Here is a 17948-nt window from a genome sequence, read left to right as displayed (position 1 = left end):
TTGATTACTTATTATTGGAATAAGTATTCTTCTTAGTTTCAATTTTCCTTATATTGATTCATGTAAAAATATACAGTCCAAAGATACAGTCTGATAAATACCTTTGTATAATATTCTTATGTTTCAAGAATAATAACTTACATTTCTCTTAACTCCTCCGTGTTTATTTTTTAACAATTGTTTGTTTAAATTGCTTACATAATTGTATTACCATTGTTGTTTCTATTCTTTGTGTTAATTAACTAAGTATATAATCATACCTTATATCCAAAAGCCAGCACTTCGAAATCTATTTTATACAATGTTTACACGTCAAAATTAATCGGATTTAATAATTCCATTCTGAGATTGTCTAATCACAGTCACTCTTCTAAAAAATGGAATGACTGTCATTGATCAGTCTTAGAACGGATGTTATTAAATCTGATTAAGGGTAAACGTAGGCATTAGGTTGTATGAATAAAAAGGAGCATGCTTTTATACTTCAACTTTTTAGAGCAAATCATTAAAGATATGTGATTAAAATAATCACATAACTTTAAGGATTTGCTTCAAAAAAATTGAAGTATAAAGTCATGCTCATTTTTATTGGTACAGCCCATTAAATACATAACTAAAGTGTTTCTCGTCAATTTTTTTCAGATGCCATGAATTCAAATAAATATTTCGCCAACCCTAACAACGTCAAATTTTATGACGACCTGGAAAAGACTTTGAAAAGCCTTAAAACGAGAAAATGGCGTTCTAATAAAAAACGACGCCAAGAAAATAAGGAAGAAGTCCCACCGAATCGACACCGGCGAATAGACGACGAATATGAGGTCTGTGTTCCTTTTTTACTAGTTTTTACTAATTGTAAACTGTCTGTCATTAATTTGTTTCATTTTCCTAGCGATATATCCTATATAAATTAAGTAAGGAAATGAAATGAATTAATGACGGGCACTGTACTATTCTTCTAATGTGGAAAAAGAAGATAAACTCTAAATTAGTGCAGCCCATTTTTTAAAAAGAATAAATTTGTGATTACAGCAAACTGCAGGATCCGAGGACATTCCGAAAGAAATCGAAGACGGCGACAATTTAAGAAAGATCCAGCACACGGATGAAATTGAGGAAACAGATGAAATCGGAGAAACGGAAAACACTCCCTGGTAAAAAACAATTTTCATAATTTATTTTTCATAATTAAATTTATAAAGAATTTTGTACTATCTTTGAGTGCATTTTATTTATACAGATATATAATATATATATATATATATATATATATATATATATATATTTATATATATATATATATTTATATATATATATAATATATATATATATATAAATATATATATATATAATATATATTATATATATATTATATATATATATTATTATATATATATTATATTATATATTATATATTATATATTATTATTTATTTATATATATATATTGTTTTATATTTGTTTTTTTTTTTTATATATATATATTTTTTATGATTTTATATTATATATATATATATATATAAATTAACATGAATATATTATTTTATCGTTATTTTCAATTTAGATATCAAACAAAAATAGATAAGATATGTCGATTTACGGTATTATTCAATGGAAATTAAAGATAGAATGACTTTTGCGTTCTTTGTATTGCTAAATGAAATGCATTCAAAGATAGAGCAAAAGATTGCTCAGATTGTGAAAATATTTCAGATATTTAAACTGAGTAAAAAAATTATCTACCATTTTGCAATTTTCGCAATAGTTAATGAGATATTAATTATAAAAGATTAGCCAACCGGTGGGAGGAACGCTCTGCATTGACAACCTGAAGAGGCACACACGCTTCGTCGGCGCGCCTAGTATCAAATAACAGTGGGAGGTTTCTTTGTGCTGCGCGCTCCTGCCGGGCGCCGATTGGCTGATCTCTTATAATTAATATCTCATTAACTATTGCGAAAATTGCAAAATGGTAGATAACTTTTTTACTCAGTTTAACCTACTCTACCTGCACCTTACGGGTGGTTCGCGAATTATGGGATGTATATATTATATATACAGGGTGATTCAAAACCTGATGTCCTTAAAATAACATATTCTTGAGCGAATTTTAAGACAATTTTTGCTTTTATAAAATTTTGTCTGAAGCTTAGTTTCTGAGTTATATTGTAATTGAAAATAGTTAGCCATTTAGGAACCGGATACAATGAGCATGCAGGAACGGTGCAACGCGTCATCAGACTAATGTCCTCCCTACGGTCAATAATATTGTAAATGTCGTATAAAATGCAATAATAATTCAATAAACTTCAAACGATAATATTGTATAATAATAATTATTATTGTGTAATATTATTAGCCGTCTAGAGGAGTCATTTGTTTTATGACGTATTGCGCCGTCCCTGCTTGCCCGTTGTACTTGGCTCGTAAAGCTAATTATTTTTTCTTATTCAATTATAACTCAGAAACTATGCTTCAGATAAAATTTTGTAAAAGGAAAAATCGTCTCAGAATTGCCTCAAGAATATGTCATTTTAAAGACATTAAGTTGTTTTGAATCACCCTGTATACAGGGTGTCTTAAAACGACCGTACCACTTCTCGGGTGCAGGTAGAGCGGGTTAAATGGAATAGAAAAGCGCTAATATATTGGCGTGAATTGGTCGATATTTTTAAATTAATTTCTTAATAATTATTCTGAAAATCACAAAATGGTACAGGACTTTTCTATTCCATTTAACCCGCTCTATTCGTTCACGAGCGTTAGCTCGTTATTTATGAGACACCCTATATATATATATATATATATATACAGGGTGGACCATTTTAATCCATCCAGTCGAATATCTCGAAAACTAAGCCCGGGAGAGAAAAATGTTTCAGACAAAAGTTGTATGGTTTCGAGGGGGCCATAAATAAGATGGTACCATTGGTTTAACCTTGAAAAGTCATTTGAAAGTCACGTGAAAGTCACTTCAAGTTTTTTAAATGGAACACCCTATATATTTTTACATATTCTTGTAGCTCATCTCGAGAGCTTTCCAAAACACTTATGACAAAGTATTTTTCATTAAGTATTTTTTGAGTTATAAGGCTTCAAAGTTGCAGTATTTTGACATAAACTACAAGATATCTCGTAAAATATTCATTTTTTTATTATCTTGCTGTAATATTTTTATGCACAGAATAATGAGACGAATCAATTGGGGTAAAGAAAACACATAATTATGTTAAAGTAAAAATGTGTAACTGTTAGTTGCAAATTTAGATTTTTACTTTAACATAATTATGTGTTTTCTTTACACCAATTGATTCGTCTCATTATTCTGTGCATAAAAATATTACAGTAAGATAATCAAAAAATGAATATTTTACGAGATATCTTGTATTTTATGTCAAAATACTGCAAATTTGAAGCCTTATAACTCAAAAAATACTTAATAAGAAATACTTTGCCATAAGTGTTTTGGAAAGCTCTCGAGATGAGCTACAAGAATATGTAAAAATATATAGGGTATTTCATTTAAAAAACTTAAAGTGACCTTCACGTGACCTTCAAATGGCATTTCAAGGTCAAACCAATGGTACCATCTTATGGCCCCCTCGAAACCATACAACTCTTGTTTGAAACATTTTTTTCTCCTGGGCTTGGTTTTCGAAATATTTGACTGGATGGATTAAAATGGTCCACCCTGTATATATATATATATATATATATATATATATATATATATATATATATTCCACTTAAGCCGCTCTACCTGCACTCGAGAGGTGATACGGTCATTCTGAGACACCCTGTGTATATATATATATATATATATACACAGGGTGTCTCAGAATGACCGTATCACCTCTCGAGTGCAGGTAGAGCGGCTTAAATGGAATAGAAAAATTCTGTACCATTTTGCGATTTTCGGAATAATTATTGAGAAATTAATTTACAAAGATCGGCAAATCCGGCGCGAGTATCAGGCCGCTGCAAAAAAGATGGCGAAAAAGACGGCCCTAAGGACGGTCGCTAAGCGCGCGCGGCGTAAATGGGTGCCATTGCCTCGCGGTTACCAGGGGCATAGACAAAAAGCGTTGATAAGAACAATAGATTAACGATTATTATTTAGCGACCGGCCTAGCGGTGGGCCATCTTTCTCGCCATCTTTTTTGTGATAGGCCGTCCTTCTCGCCATCTTTTTTGCAGCGGACTGATACTCGCGCCGGATTTGCCGATCTTTGTAAATTAATTTCTTAATAATTATTCTGAAAATCGCAAAATGGCACAGGACTTTTCTATTCCATTTAACCTGCTCTATTTGCACTCGAGAGGTGATACGGTCATTTTGAGACACCCTGTATATATATACATATATACAGAGTGTCCAATAATTCGAAAAAATCTCTCGTGTACGAATAAAGCAGATCAAACTGACAGTAAGAAAAAAAGTCATTTACCATTTTGCGATTTTCGCAATAATTATTGAGAAATTAATTTAAAAATATCGATCAATTCACGCCAATATATTAGCACTCTGCAAAAAAAACAGCCTTGCTAGTCGCACGCATAGTAACCGTGTAACAATGGGCTGTCTCTTCTTGCTACTCCTAGCGACCGCGTGACTGCTGGCTTTTCTCACCACATGCTAATGCTCACATGAATTTATCGATATTTTTTAAATAATTTCTCAATATTTATTCCAAAAATCGCAAAACGGAACTTTTTTGTTCAGTTTGATTTGCTCTATCTGTAAACGAGAAATTTTTTTACGAATTACCGGACACCCTGTATATATATATATATATATATATATATATATACAACTCCGCCTTCGTCGGATGCAGTTAGCAATCGGCGATGCCGGTCCCAAGCCCGGATAAAGGAGGAGGGTTTGAAGGCGAGGCCAGCGACCTGCCTATAGTAAAAGAAACTAGTGCTCCTAGAACCAAAGACGTAGCCTCGGATGGGACGGATTGTAACGATGACGACAGGGCAGGACCACGGAAGAAACGAGTACGGAAGACAAAACCAATTAGAATTGCAACATGGAACGTGACATCTTTTAATAATAGAGAACAAGAAGTGATAACAGAACTCGAGAAGCACAAAATAGACATATGCTCCCTATCAGAAACAAAGAAGAGAAGAAAGGGCAACATCAGGATTGGTGATTATATCTTGATATACAATGGAAGAAACAAAAACGAGAGAGCAGCTTCGGGAGTTGGCCTGTTAATACAAGATAAACTGGAAGAGAATATAAAGGACATAACATACTTCAGCGACAGACTCCTACAGACAACGCTCCAACTACACAAGACAAAGACAACGTATGTCATAAGCACCTACGCCCCGGATATCAATAAACCAAAGGAAGAGAGAGATAAATTCTACGATGATCTACAATCGATGCTGAATAGCATACCCAAACAAGGTGAGGTCGTGATCATGGGAGATTTCAACGCGAGGATTGACAGTGAGGTGCTAAGCGGTATTAAGAACAGCTTCAACGAAGACACGGTCAACGATAACGACGAACAATTGATCCACCTATGCGCACAAAATGAACTGCGTATAAATAACACCTATTACCCACCTAAACCACAACATAAGTACACATTTGAGAACACAAGAGGGCACAAGTCAATTATAGACTATATTATCACGAACAGAAACGTACACCCCTCGAGGATACTGGACGTAAGAGTCTTGAATTCCGCGAACACCGGAACCGATCACAATCTAGTACTAATGAAAATGAGAGGGACCATACGGAGGAGGAGCAGGGTTGAACAGACAACGGCAGAGAAACTTAATGTAGAATCCCTCTCCGATGACTCAACAAAGCACCTATACCAACAAAGGTTGAACCAGAAAATAGACAGGAACGAGATCCAGGAAGAGGATAATGTATGGACGGCGTGGGAGAAGCTTCGCTTAAATATAATAGGAGCGGCTGAAGAAGCACTGGATAAAAGAAAGATCAACAGGAGTGGCAAACAAAGAACAAAGCCATGGTTCAAGGAAGAGATAAAGGCATTGGCAGCCGAGAAGAGAGAATCCTACATTCGACACAGAAGTGGCAACACCGGTTATGATAGCTACAAAACAACAAGGAATAGAGTGAATGAAGAAATAAGGAAGATAAAACATCAATTTTGGGAAAAATACTCAATCGACATGGAACACGACCTGTACGGGGGTCAGAAGAAAGTATGGAAAACACTGCGGAATCGTAAACGAGTTGTCAACAAGTTTGTACAGATCACCACAATAACAACGGAAGAATGGGAGAAATACTTTCGAAACCTCTACGGGGAAGCACAGCTAACACCACGACAGGACACAGACACCCCGAATGCAGAATGCACCCTACTAAATAACTGGCAAATCCCCAAGGACAGACTTGAGATGGCAATACACAAGCTGAAAAATCGGAAAGCTCCAGGGCCAGATAGCATCGGAAACGAGCTATTAAAATATGGCGGAGGGGCGCTGACGAAGGAACTACACTCTTTTTTCAATAAAATCCTAACCCACAAGGAAGTACCACAGGAATGGAGGGAAAGTATAACCATACCGATATTTAAAAAAGGAGAAAAAACTAACCCGAAAAACTGCAGAGGGATTAGCCTCCTTAGCACAACGGCAAAGCTAATGATCAAAATAATATCGGACGAGAGGACTGGATTTGCGGAAGAACAATAGGGGTTCAGAAGAAACAGGTCCACAACGGACGCCATATACATACTACGGCAAATAACAAAAAAAGCCATCGAGTATAGTAAAAGGGCCTATATGTGCTTTGTGGATCTCACGCAGGCCTTTGATAGAGTAAAACTCAAAGATGTATTAGGCCTGTTGAAGAAACGGAATTTAGACCCGAATATAATAGCAGTTATCGAACAGCTGAACACGGACAATAGTACATACATAAGAACGGGCAATAAAACAACGAACAAAATTCCCATGGCAGTAGGTATAAGGCAAGGAGATAGCCTCAGCCCGATCCTGTTCAACATCATCATGAACGAGATCGTCGAGGAAGTTAAAATAGCTGGTTGAGGATATGTAATGGGAAGAGAGGAGATCAAAATAATCTGTTATGCCGACGACGCCGTGATAATATCCGAGGACGAAGATAATCTACTCTTGTGCCGCGGGACGGCACTGAGTTCGGGATCCGCGGAGGAGAGCAGGATTCAGGGCGGGGGAAGGCTGCGTTCCTTTCAATAACGTAGAATCCTTGTAATAGTTATTGAAATATAATATATTTACTCCAGTACAGCGGTGTAGCGCAGTTTTATTGCCTATGAAGGCGAGGTTCCCTTCCTGGCGTTGCGTCGTAGGCGGAGATGGGCCTTTCGCGTCGGTCATCGTGAGGGTTGGCGGTTCGCACTTGGTCTCACTCGTGCACTTCGATTATTCTTTATGAGCTCGTCGTTTCTTGACTGCCCGTTGCAGTTATGACTATTACTAACTTACTGTTTTGACTGCCCCCGCGTCCGAGCGCAGGTGGATTTTTTATACCGTTGAGCGACCGTCCTAAAATTCGGTCGGATTGCTCAACTCGCGTTGAGTGCAAGCGCAGCGAGTCCAAGGGTCGGACTTCCTAGCTTGCATTCTTTCGTAATCCTCGCCGCGATGTTCCGGCTTCGTCTCGAGTTTCGCGCGTGGCTAACTATGTCAGCGGTACGCGCGGTCAACGCTCCGATCGCGGTATGCGGATACCGTTTATTTCGCAAGGCTTATTTCGTTAGTATTCCGCAATTATACTTTTATTATATTTTCTTAATTATTAATTGATTATTATTTCATATATATTATTTAATGTAATTAGTTATAGTCTCAGGCTATAACACTACAAAAACTCCTATATAAGTTCGAGAAGGCAGCGGAAGAGTTCAATATGAGGATTTCGGTAGAAAAAACAAAATCTCTCGTAATATCTAAAGAACCAAGCAGGTGTAAGCTAGCCATATAACAAAAGCGTTGAACAAATCATGACTTTCGACTACCTGGGAGCAAAGATCACCAGCAGTAGAGATCTCAAAGAGGAAATAAAGGCACAAACAACCAAGGCAGCTATGGTTTCAGGATGCCTCAGGAGACCTGATCTGGAGGAATAAGCACATAAGCATCAGCAATAAAACAAGAATATATAATGTGTAAGACCAATCATGACACATGCCATCGAGACGAGAGCGGAAACAACAATAACGAAACGCCTACTACGGACTGCTGAAATGAAGACTCTAAGACAAATAACAGGAAACACCCTGCGCGACAGAGTCAGAAACAACGACCTAAGGCAAAAGTGTAACATACAGGACGTTGTAAGATGGGCAAAGAGCAGAAGAAGAGCATGGAGAGACCACGTAGATAGGATGGCTGAGGACAGGATAGCCAGGATAGCCAGGATAGCGAAGGAGGAGAAGCCGAACACCACAAGACCGTCGACAAGGCCGCCGAAGCGATGGCGGGAAGCCTGGACGTCGTCGTCGCAGGGCTGACGAGACGCGGATTTGATGGAGATACAGGACAAAGTCCTAAGCTAAGAAGAAGAACAAGAAGATATATATACATGGTCTGTCTATAAAGTAACGGGACTGGCGTTGTAACTTCCTCTGAACGCAACGAGAGAGACAAATGAAAGAAGGGCCGGTGACTTTGGACGTGTCTGAGCCTGCAGAGCAAACCTCAGCACTATCGGACCCTCAGAGTTTCGCTAGTCGTGGTTAAATGTGCTTGCATTTCACCTCGCTTGCTGTTAAAATGTTGAGTGTTAAAATTGAACAGCATGTGAATTTAAAATTTTCGGTGAATTTGAATAAAACACCAACGGAGTGTTTACAGATACTTACTCAGGCTTATGGGGAAGACTGCATGTCCCGTACGCGAGTGTTTGAGTGGCACAAAAGGTTCACTGAAGGTCGTGAGGAAGTGGAAGACGACGAACGCTCTGGGCGGCCGGCAACTTCGAGAACTGACGAAAATGTAGAAAAAATCGGCCAGATTATTCGAGCAGACCGTCGACTGAGTGTCCGAATGATATCTGAAATTATCAACATTGACAAAGACACTGTGTGAAAAATTTTACGGGAGAATTTCCACATGAAAAAAGTTTGTGCCAAAATGGTTCCTAGGATTCTCACATCAGAACAAAAAGAACGACGTAAGGAACTTTGTGCCGACATGCTGGAGCAAATTGATGCCGACCCCGATCTTTTAAAAAAAGTTATTACTTGTGACGAAACCTGGATCTTTCAATACGATCCAGAGACAAAAAGATAATCCATGCATTGGAAAACCCCCTCTTCCCCAAGAATCAAAAAAGCTCGTCAAAGCAAATTAAAATTTAAAACAATGCTGATTACATTTTTTAATATCAAGGGTATCATTTTGGAAGAGTGAATACCATAGAGCAAGACAGTGAACCAGCATTATTACAAAGAAGTTTTGATTAAGCTGAGAGAAAGAGTTAGAAAAAAATTCCCAGAATTCTGGCAAAATGGTTTCATTTTTTATCATGACAATGCTCCTTCGCACACAGCGCTCTCCGTGAAGCAGTTTTTGGTTGAAAAACGAATTGCAACACTGGAACATTCTCCATATTCCCCTGATTTAGCACCCTGTGACTTTTTCTTTTTCCCAAAAATAAAATCTGTGCTAAAAGGAACTCGTTTTGAGTCATTGGATACTGTTAAGAAAACGTCACAGCTATTAAAACAGTTATCAGAAAATGAACTGCAACACGCCTTCGACCAGTAAAAAAGAAGAATAGGTCAATGTGTGAGTGCCAATGGAGAATACATCGAAGGGGACAAACAATAAATTTGCCATAAATTGTAAATACATATTCTTTTTTAAGCCAGTCCCGTTACTTTATAGACAGACCTCGTATACCATATGTATATATATATATATATATATAAAATGTCAAATAATAATATATACGTTTATTCCGGGTCCCTATTCGGGTTTCCGGGGTGTTTTCAAGGGACACCATATTTTTTACAATCTCCCTTCTCTTATCCAAACATACAACATTTCATATTTACACTTTACATAATTAAACCCCCGAAATTCTCCCTGAATCTCTGTTAAACCCCTCCCTCATCTTCCACTCTAAACCCTCCCTTTTTCTTCCCCGAATCTGGCCATTGTATAGCCTTACAAACTGTTTCCCTCTCCCTCCCTCGCACTACCCTTTCTCTCTCAACCCTATTTCTCCTTTTCTCCCCCTTATTTTCCCCCTGTCTCCTCCCATCCTTTCTCCTCTGCGCCTTCTTCTTTTTTCCTCTCTTTTCTCTTCTTTCCTCTGACATCCCTGCTCTCTCCGCCCCTTTTTCTCCCTTCTCACCCCCTTTCTTCCTACTTCCCTTCTCTTTCTTCTCTTTTCTTCCTCTGAATTCCCTCTGCCCTCTCCGCCCTCTGACAATTGATCCTGTGTCCTTCCTCCTTTCCTCTCAGCCATCTTCCTCTTCTCTCTTCCTTCCTCTCTCCTCTCCTCCTTCCTTCCTTCTCGACTATGGTACTCCTCTGCTTTCCCTCCTCTCTTCCTTCTAAACTAATAGCACTCTCTCCTCTCTCTGACCCATCTCTCGTCCCTCCTTCCCTCTACCCCTCAATCCTTTCTTTCTTTCTCTCAGACATCCTCTTCTTCTTTCCTCTTGCCTTTTTCCTTTTCCTCTTCTCCCTTCTCTGTCTCCCATCTCCTCTCTTCTTCTACCTATCTCCATCTCCTCCCATCCACGCTTAGCTCCCTGCATGTCGCCACCACTCTCCTGCCTCTCGCTTTCTCTCTTCTCGCTGCCTTCCCGATCCTCCATCTCGTCCTCCTCTCCTCCAACGTCAGGTCCTCGTCTACTCCCACTCCCCAGTTTCCTCTAATTTCTCCTTCCTTCCCTAGCACCTCATCTCTGTCCTCTCTCTTCTCCATTTCTGTCAGCATCATCCACGTTCCGTCCTCCCTTCTTCTTTCCTCTATCCATTCCATCCTTAACCTCTTGCCTACTTCCCTCTCCACAATCCCTTCCACAATACACCTCCTCTCCTCCTGATCCTCTCCTTCTTTCTTCTCCCTCTTCTTCCTTCTTTTCTCTTCCTCCCTTCTCACTCTCTCTCTTCTTTCCATCTCCTTACGTTCCTTCTCCTTTCTTACTCTCTCCGCTCTTCTCTCCATTCTCTTCCAGACACTCTCCCACTTTTCCTTCTTCTCTCTTTCCTCCTTTTCCTTCTCTTCCACCCATTTTTCCTTTTCATCCCCTTCTACCACCCTCCATTATGCCTCATCCTCTCTATCCTCGTCTCCTCTTCTCCTCTCCTCTTGTCGCTCTCTCTTCTCCCTTTCTATCCCCTCATCTTCCACCTCTCTTTTTATCTCTCCCTGCTCTTCGTTGTCCCCCCTCCTTCTTTCACCTTTTCCTCCTCTTGCCCGATCCAGTCTCCTCTTCAAGTCACCCCCTTTCCCTTCTTCCCTCCTTAATTCTTCCTCCCTTTTCTTCTTCTTTCCAGTCTCCTTTCCTCCTTTCTCATTCCTATTGTCCGCCTCGTCACTCACTTCTATTCCTCTCTCCATCTTCTCATGTTTCTTCCCCCCTCCTTCAACCCGCTTTCCTCTTCACTCTCTTCCACACACTCTTTTTCTCCTCTCTCTTTTCTCCTCTCTCTTCTTCTTGCCATTCCGCTCCTCCTCTCTCCTTTTCTTCCTCTTTCGCCTTTTCTCTCCTCTCACACTCCACCTTTCCTTCCCTGCTCTCCCTTCTCACCTTTAGCTCTCCGCAAATCTTCCTCACCACCACTAACACTTTCACCACGCACTCCTTCAGTTCTCTCACCTCGTTCCTTATCCTCCTCAGCTCCTCCATCTTTCCCTGTCCCTTTTTTCTCATTTCCTCTCTCTCTCTCTCTTCTTCCTTCACGCCACACTCGCACTTCTAACCTTACTATTCCTCTTTTCTCTTCCAACCTGACACCACGTGCACGCTTTAATCTTTCTTTTCGCCTCTATCGTAATCGATACCTCCGCCATCTTCCTTCCGATATCGATCTATCGGATCCGTCTCTCGGCTTTGCACCTCTTTCCACCGCCTATCGCCACCTGTCGTCCGCTGTCAGTACTCCACTCCCCTTTTCCTCCGCCGTGTCGCCCTTCTGCTCCGCTCTACTGACTTGCCTTTGCCGTCCTCTCCTTCTCCTCTTCACCTCTTGCCTCCATTCTTACTCCTGATTTTTCCTTTTTTTTTCTTTTCTTCTGTCTCACCTCTCCCCAAATTCATCCTATTCTCCTCTACCAACTTCCTCCGTCTTCTAGCGTCCACTCCTTTTCTCCTCGCTCCACCCCTCCTCTCGTTCCTTCGCTTCCCAATTCTTCCACGTCATCCTTCTCCATCCTCTCGTTCCAATTTTCCCGTCCTTATATTTCTCTTTCCTGCTTGACCTTCTCCTTCACTCCACTTTCTCTCACAGCACTGTACTTCTGCTTTCCCATCTGCCCTTACTTTTCACTTTCCACTTTTCCTATTCTTCTAAAACCTCAAAAATACTCCGGTCTCTTAACTCGCCCATCCTCTCTATCCGCCATCTTTACCCCCTCTCGTCAAATAATAATATATAATATCAAATAAAATATTGTTAATGTGACTGCCACGGAAATAATTTATTTTAGATAATAAATAACGTACAACATGGAGTAATACTGACAAATCTAGAAATTTTTGATAAGGCTGACAAGATTATAAGGTAAACTTTTGTACAAGATATTTCATTTTTTTAATAAAATTAATAAGTGTAATAAGACTTGAAGAGATAAACAATTTAATATAATGACAATATTTAATTTAATCGTCGAACACAAAAATAATAAATAAAGGTATGCATAATATAGCAATAAATAACAAATTTTAAATTGTGGCTGGATGATAACGAACGTTTCGACCCTTCTTTGGGTCATCTTCAGCTTCGAATAATAATAAAACATAATTGATAAAACCGGAAGAGAATTTAAAACATATTAACAAAGATTGAATAAATACTTAACGTATACATAATAACGCAATCGGAGAGTCAGACCCTAACAACGCAGTCGATTCGATGTGTGTAGCGGGCACACGTTGCAAAACCAAATAAAAGAAAGTCAATGAGTCATGGAGAGCAAAGGTGCACAACTCCAAAGCACGCATGGTGAACAAGTTCTGTAAGAATGTACAAAAAATTGTGCAAAGTCAAAACGTAGGTTTCGCAATGTTAATTGAAGGACTATGATGTCTCGAATTTAAACAAATTATATCAGTCGGTGACATTGGATAACGTCATGTTAAATAACAAATTTAATAAAAACAAAAACAGTTAACAAGCAAGTGAATATTAATTTAACTTAAGCACAATTATAAATTTACATGGCGGTACAAAAGAACTTTAATCAGGAATAACATAAAGGAATAACTCACAATGCGGCAAGATGAGATTAAAAATCGAAAATGTATCAGTAGCACTCTCGCAAGCAACAATGAACTATGACTGATCGTCTTGACAGTGTCAAAAGGAATGACAATGTTGGTATAAAAATCTTTCCAACGTATGACCCCTAAATCTTAGGAAGCTTGTTTATTAATTCGTTGTAAATTTCAGGTAAACAATATGTATCACTTTGAACATTTAAACCGTTATGTTATCTTTTTACATATAACATCTCCGAAATCAATCTTTTGTTGAGAAATGTTTCCCTATCTAATATTCTAACGTCATCCCAATTAAAATCATGATTATAGTTTAATCTATGTTCAGTGATGACCGATTTATTAGTTGTACTGTTTGTTATATTTTTCTTATGTTCGTTGATCCTGATATTAAGCTTTCTACTTGTTTGTCCTATGTAAGATGCATTGCAATTGGCACAGTCTATTTTATAGACAACGTGTGTATTAGAACCCATCTGTAACGAATCTTTATGAACCTTAACGATCGAGTTCCACTTATTGATACTACGATAAGCCAAGTTGGTATCAGTGTCCCTCAGTACGTTTTTTAATTTGTATGTGAAGGAAGGTATGAAGGGAACAGTGAAAAAGGACGAAATAGATTTCTCGTTAATCGTTGAACTAATTTTCATATTGCTATGACGGTGCAACAGATGGTTAAGTCTAAAGTTAATGTTCCTAAAAATAAAATCAATAGGGTATCCATTCGAGAGTAAAATGTCTATAATAGTCATGATGTTTTTTTGATGAAAAGTAGGATGGGAAAGTAGGAAGGCCCTATCAATAAGATTATAAATTGTTCCTCTTTTTTAGCGTTCAGGGTGCTGCGAAAAATAATTTAAATATCTCCCCGAAAAGGTAGGTTTGTGGTAACAATCAAAAATAAGATTGTTACTTTTCTCAGAGATGATGGAAACTTCAAGAAAGTTGAGCTGGTTATTGTTTTCAACTTCAAGTGTGAATTGCAAAGGATGTATTGAATTGAAAACATCTAAAACGTTATTAATGAGATTGCAAGGAGAGGCAGTGATTATGTCGTCGACGTATCTATAGTAAAACGGTGGAATGAAAGTCAAGGTGTCTAACGCTCTCTTTTCAATATTTTGCATAACCACATCAGCTATGATTGGGGAGAGCGGAGAACCCATCGGTGTGCCAAAAATTTGTTATTTAACATGACCGTTATCCAATGTCACCGACTGATATAATTTGTTTAAATTCGAGACATCATAGTCCTTCAATTAACATTGCGAAACCTACGTTTTGACTTTGCACAATTTTTTGTACATTCTTACAGAACTTGTTCACCATGCGTGCTTTGGAGTTGTGCACCTTTGCTTTCCATAACTCATTGATTTTCTTTTATTTGGTTGTGCAACGTGTGCCCGCTACACACATCGAATCGACTGCGTTGTTAGGGTCTGACTCTCCGATTGCGTTATTATGTATATGTTAAGTATTTATTCAATCTTTGTTAATATGTTTTAAATTCTCTTCCGGTTTTATCAATTATGTTTTATTATTATTCGAGCGCTGAAGACGACCCAAAGAAGGATCAAAACGTCCGTTATCATCCAGCCACAATTTAAAATTTGTTATTTATTGCTATATTATGCATACCTTTAGTTATTATTTTTGTGTTCGACGATTGAATTAAATATTGTCATTATATTAAAGTGTTTAGCTCTTTAAGCCTTATTACACTTATTAATTTTATTATTCATATAGAGCTGTTTTACTTGATTATTCATTTTTTAACATTATAATCTATACACTCTATATAAATGATTCTGATGCTAAGTAAGTTGTGTTTTTTTTTTTTATAAAAGTGAATGCAAAACTCTTTATTTCTCAATATTTAATTTTTTGACTTAATACTTCACATCTAAGCCAAGTGTTATATACATATTTATATTTACTATTCATATTTATTATTAATAAACGGATTATTTATTTTTACATTATAAAAATCTGTCATAAATATTGACATTTAACATATAAATATGCTAACATACTTATATTGTAACGGCACGCCGTTACTAACGGTCTCGGAGCCGAACACCCGCTCCGATATTGAGACTCGGCGCCAATGGGCGCCCCCACCGCGCACACCATCGCTCACGCCACTGGAATCCCCCTCGCTCTCGAATGAAGCGAGAGAGAGGGAAGGCTCCCGGGTATATAAGCCCGACCGACCGACGACCAGACACCTGTCCTGATCCTGAATCCGGCCGGGCAAGAGTCTCAGAGTTAAGCTCCGAAGCGAAGCCAGCAGCCAGATTCAAGCCTCTCCTCGTGTTCCTGACCGTCGATCTGGGAGAAGGGTGTTCTCTTCTCCTGCTGGGTGTTCCCGGTGACCGACTCCGCTCTCGACCACGCGACCTGGAAGGAGGATGTTCTCTCCTTCTGCCGAGTGTTCCCGGCGGCCGCATCCTCGGCAAACCGTCGATCCGGGAGAAGGGTGTCCTCTTCTCCTGCCGGGTGTTCCCGGTGACCGACGACAAAACGCGATCAACCGCCGCCCAGCGGCGTGCTTGTAACGCGAACCACTCGCAACCCGCGCCGCCTTAGCCTGTAGACACCGGCGACCCGCCGTACTGCTAAACGCCTACGCCTCCTTAACATGTCAACACTCGCAACCTGTTTGTAACGCGACCCGCACCGCGCTGCTTGTAAATAACCGTGCTGCGAACCGCTTACACTGCGAACCGCTCGCAACCCGCGCCGCCTTAGCTTATAGACACCCGCAACCTGCTTGTAATTCGCACCGCTAACTGCTTGCACCCGTACCGCTTGCCATACACACCCGCTTGCGATCACACACAAATACACCCTCACCCCTACGCACTCACACACGCACATCACACGTATACAATCACAGGTGTAAATAGCACACGACTCCTATCACATGTAAATACTAAGCTTAATAAACATTTGTTGTCAACAACCTGTTTTCGTCAATTGCAGTCTTCCCCCTCTCCTGAATCCTGGAACCGACGAGCTTGTCCGAGACGTCGGGAAAGGTGCACTGTTACAATATATTATATATTTTACACGTATAGGTATTAATAATAAATATTAGAATAATCTGTTTTAGGCATACAAATTTTTAGTGAATTTTAACTCTGGAAGAAAGAAAGAGGAAGAGATTTATTTCAACGTACTTATATTGTGTATCGTACGTAAGATAGAAACACGAAGACGGCAAATAGAAACTTTAAAAGACCATTTTCAAGTTATTTCTAATTCAAGAATGAATATTACTGATTATAAAAGAATCTTAAATAATTAATCAATCAAACTAATAAAAGATTAATATATAATGCATGCACATTACATATTTACTATTTTTACTATAAGTAGTTTTTCAAAATAAACTTATGTTCTGCCAAATATAAGGGAAGAAGATGAGTAAAATAGGGGATATAATACATATAATATTTCCTATTTTCCTTACTCTTATTATATCTAATCTTTTCTTGTAGAATACACAACACAAATAATTAAATTCTTTACTCGAAGAAATCATCACTCTACTATTTAAGAGATCATGTATTCTAAGTAAAATAAATAAGAAGAATAATTATATTTGGACATTTAGTAAAAAAATGATACTTAATTATACTTTATGTACACATAATAAGCAAATTTATGTTATTACAATAAATTATAATAAATACGAATCTTTTTATTATTTTATTAATTCAATAATATATACAATTATAGAATCTTACGTTTCTTAAAATAAAAAATTAGAAAGGAAATAAAAATGAAATACTTTCTTAACAATATTCTACAGTACTTTAGTATAATCCTCAAATAAAGATTAAACTTAATAATTTTTTTTTCGGAACAACTACTCAAAGTTTGAAATCTTTTTATTTTTTTTAAAAAAGAAAAATTATATAGTCTTTGTTTTACAGTAAAAATTTATTATCATTAATTATTCTGTTAATATTAAAACGTCAATTAATTATTATATTGTACATATACATTATTGTACCTATACATTAAATAAAAAACAATCAGATAAAATCTAAAATAAAATAAGCAATAAAAGTTAATGAAAACCTAAATGCTAAAACTAAAAAATTATTATAAATGAGTACGGATATGAACAAAAATATTGACTCTAACGCGCAAACTCCACGCAGAAATATTTGCCAAATTTGATCACTTATAATTCTAAAAATATTGAAATTTTGACATTTTTGTAAACATATTCAAATCCAGATAATTTTCGAAATATATCATTAAAAAATTATATAGTAATTATGCGACACGCATATCTGAATACATATAGTATTTTAAAACGAGGATGATCTAATATCACACAATCAGCATTTAATTCTATTAAGTATTATAACATTTTGTTAAGTAAAATTTTAACTGCTTTTTAGTTTTATATTAAAAATTATTTGTTTCAATAATTGTAAGAGCTTTTTTATGAAAAAAAGTAAACAAATATACATCATAA

The 17948-nt window shown here is 37.7% G+C and overlaps 2 protein-coding genes across 2 annotated transcripts; both read left to right on the top strand.

Moving 5' to 3' along the window:
* Positions 1–4847: 4847 nt before the first annotated feature.
* Positions 4848–6698, top strand: LOC140675046 (uncharacterized). Its single transcript, XM_072909064.1, has one exon. The coding sequence runs from the start codon at positions 4848–4850 to the stop codon at positions 6696–6698; it is 1851 nt and encodes a 616-aa protein (XP_072765165.1).
* A 2067-nt stretch (positions 6699–8765) lies between these two features.
* Positions 8766–9761, top strand: LOC140675017 (uncharacterized). Its single transcript, XM_072909011.1, has 3 exons — positions 8766–8933; positions 9330–9384; positions 9544–9761. Exons 1-3 carry the CDS (start codon positions 8766–8768, stop codon positions 9759–9761), a joined length of 441 nt encoding a protein of 146 aa, XP_072765112.1.
* The last annotated feature ends 8187 nt before the right edge of the window (positions 9762–17948 follow it).

This window comes from Anoplolepis gracilipes, chromosome 2 (genome assembly GCF_047496725.1).
Source record: "Anoplolepis gracilipes chromosome 2, ASM4749672v1, whole genome shotgun sequence".
NCBI lineage: Eukaryota > Metazoa > Arthropoda > Insecta > Hymenoptera > Formicidae > Anoplolepis > Anoplolepis gracilipes.
This window is presented reverse-complemented; position numbering and strand designations above follow the sequence as displayed.

Bases quoted from the DNA above. Each gene is read 5' to 3' on its own strand.
- LOC140675046 (XM_072909064.1), top strand. From the start codon at position 4,848: ATGCCGGTCCCAAGCCCGGATAAAGGAGGAGGGTTTGAAGGCGAGGCC.
- LOC140675017 (XM_072909011.1), top strand. From the start codon at position 8,766: ATGTTGAGTGTTAAAATTGAACAGCATGTGAATTTAAAATTTTCGGTG. The intron at 8,934-9,329 runs GTGGAAGACGAC...ATCAAAAAAGCT, and splicing joins TCACTGAAGGTCGTGAGGAA to CGTCAAAGCAAATTAAAATT. The intron at 9,385-9,543 runs GTATCATTTTGG...CTTCGCACACAG, and splicing joins TACATTTTTTAATATCAAGG to CGCTCTCCGTGAAGCAGTTT.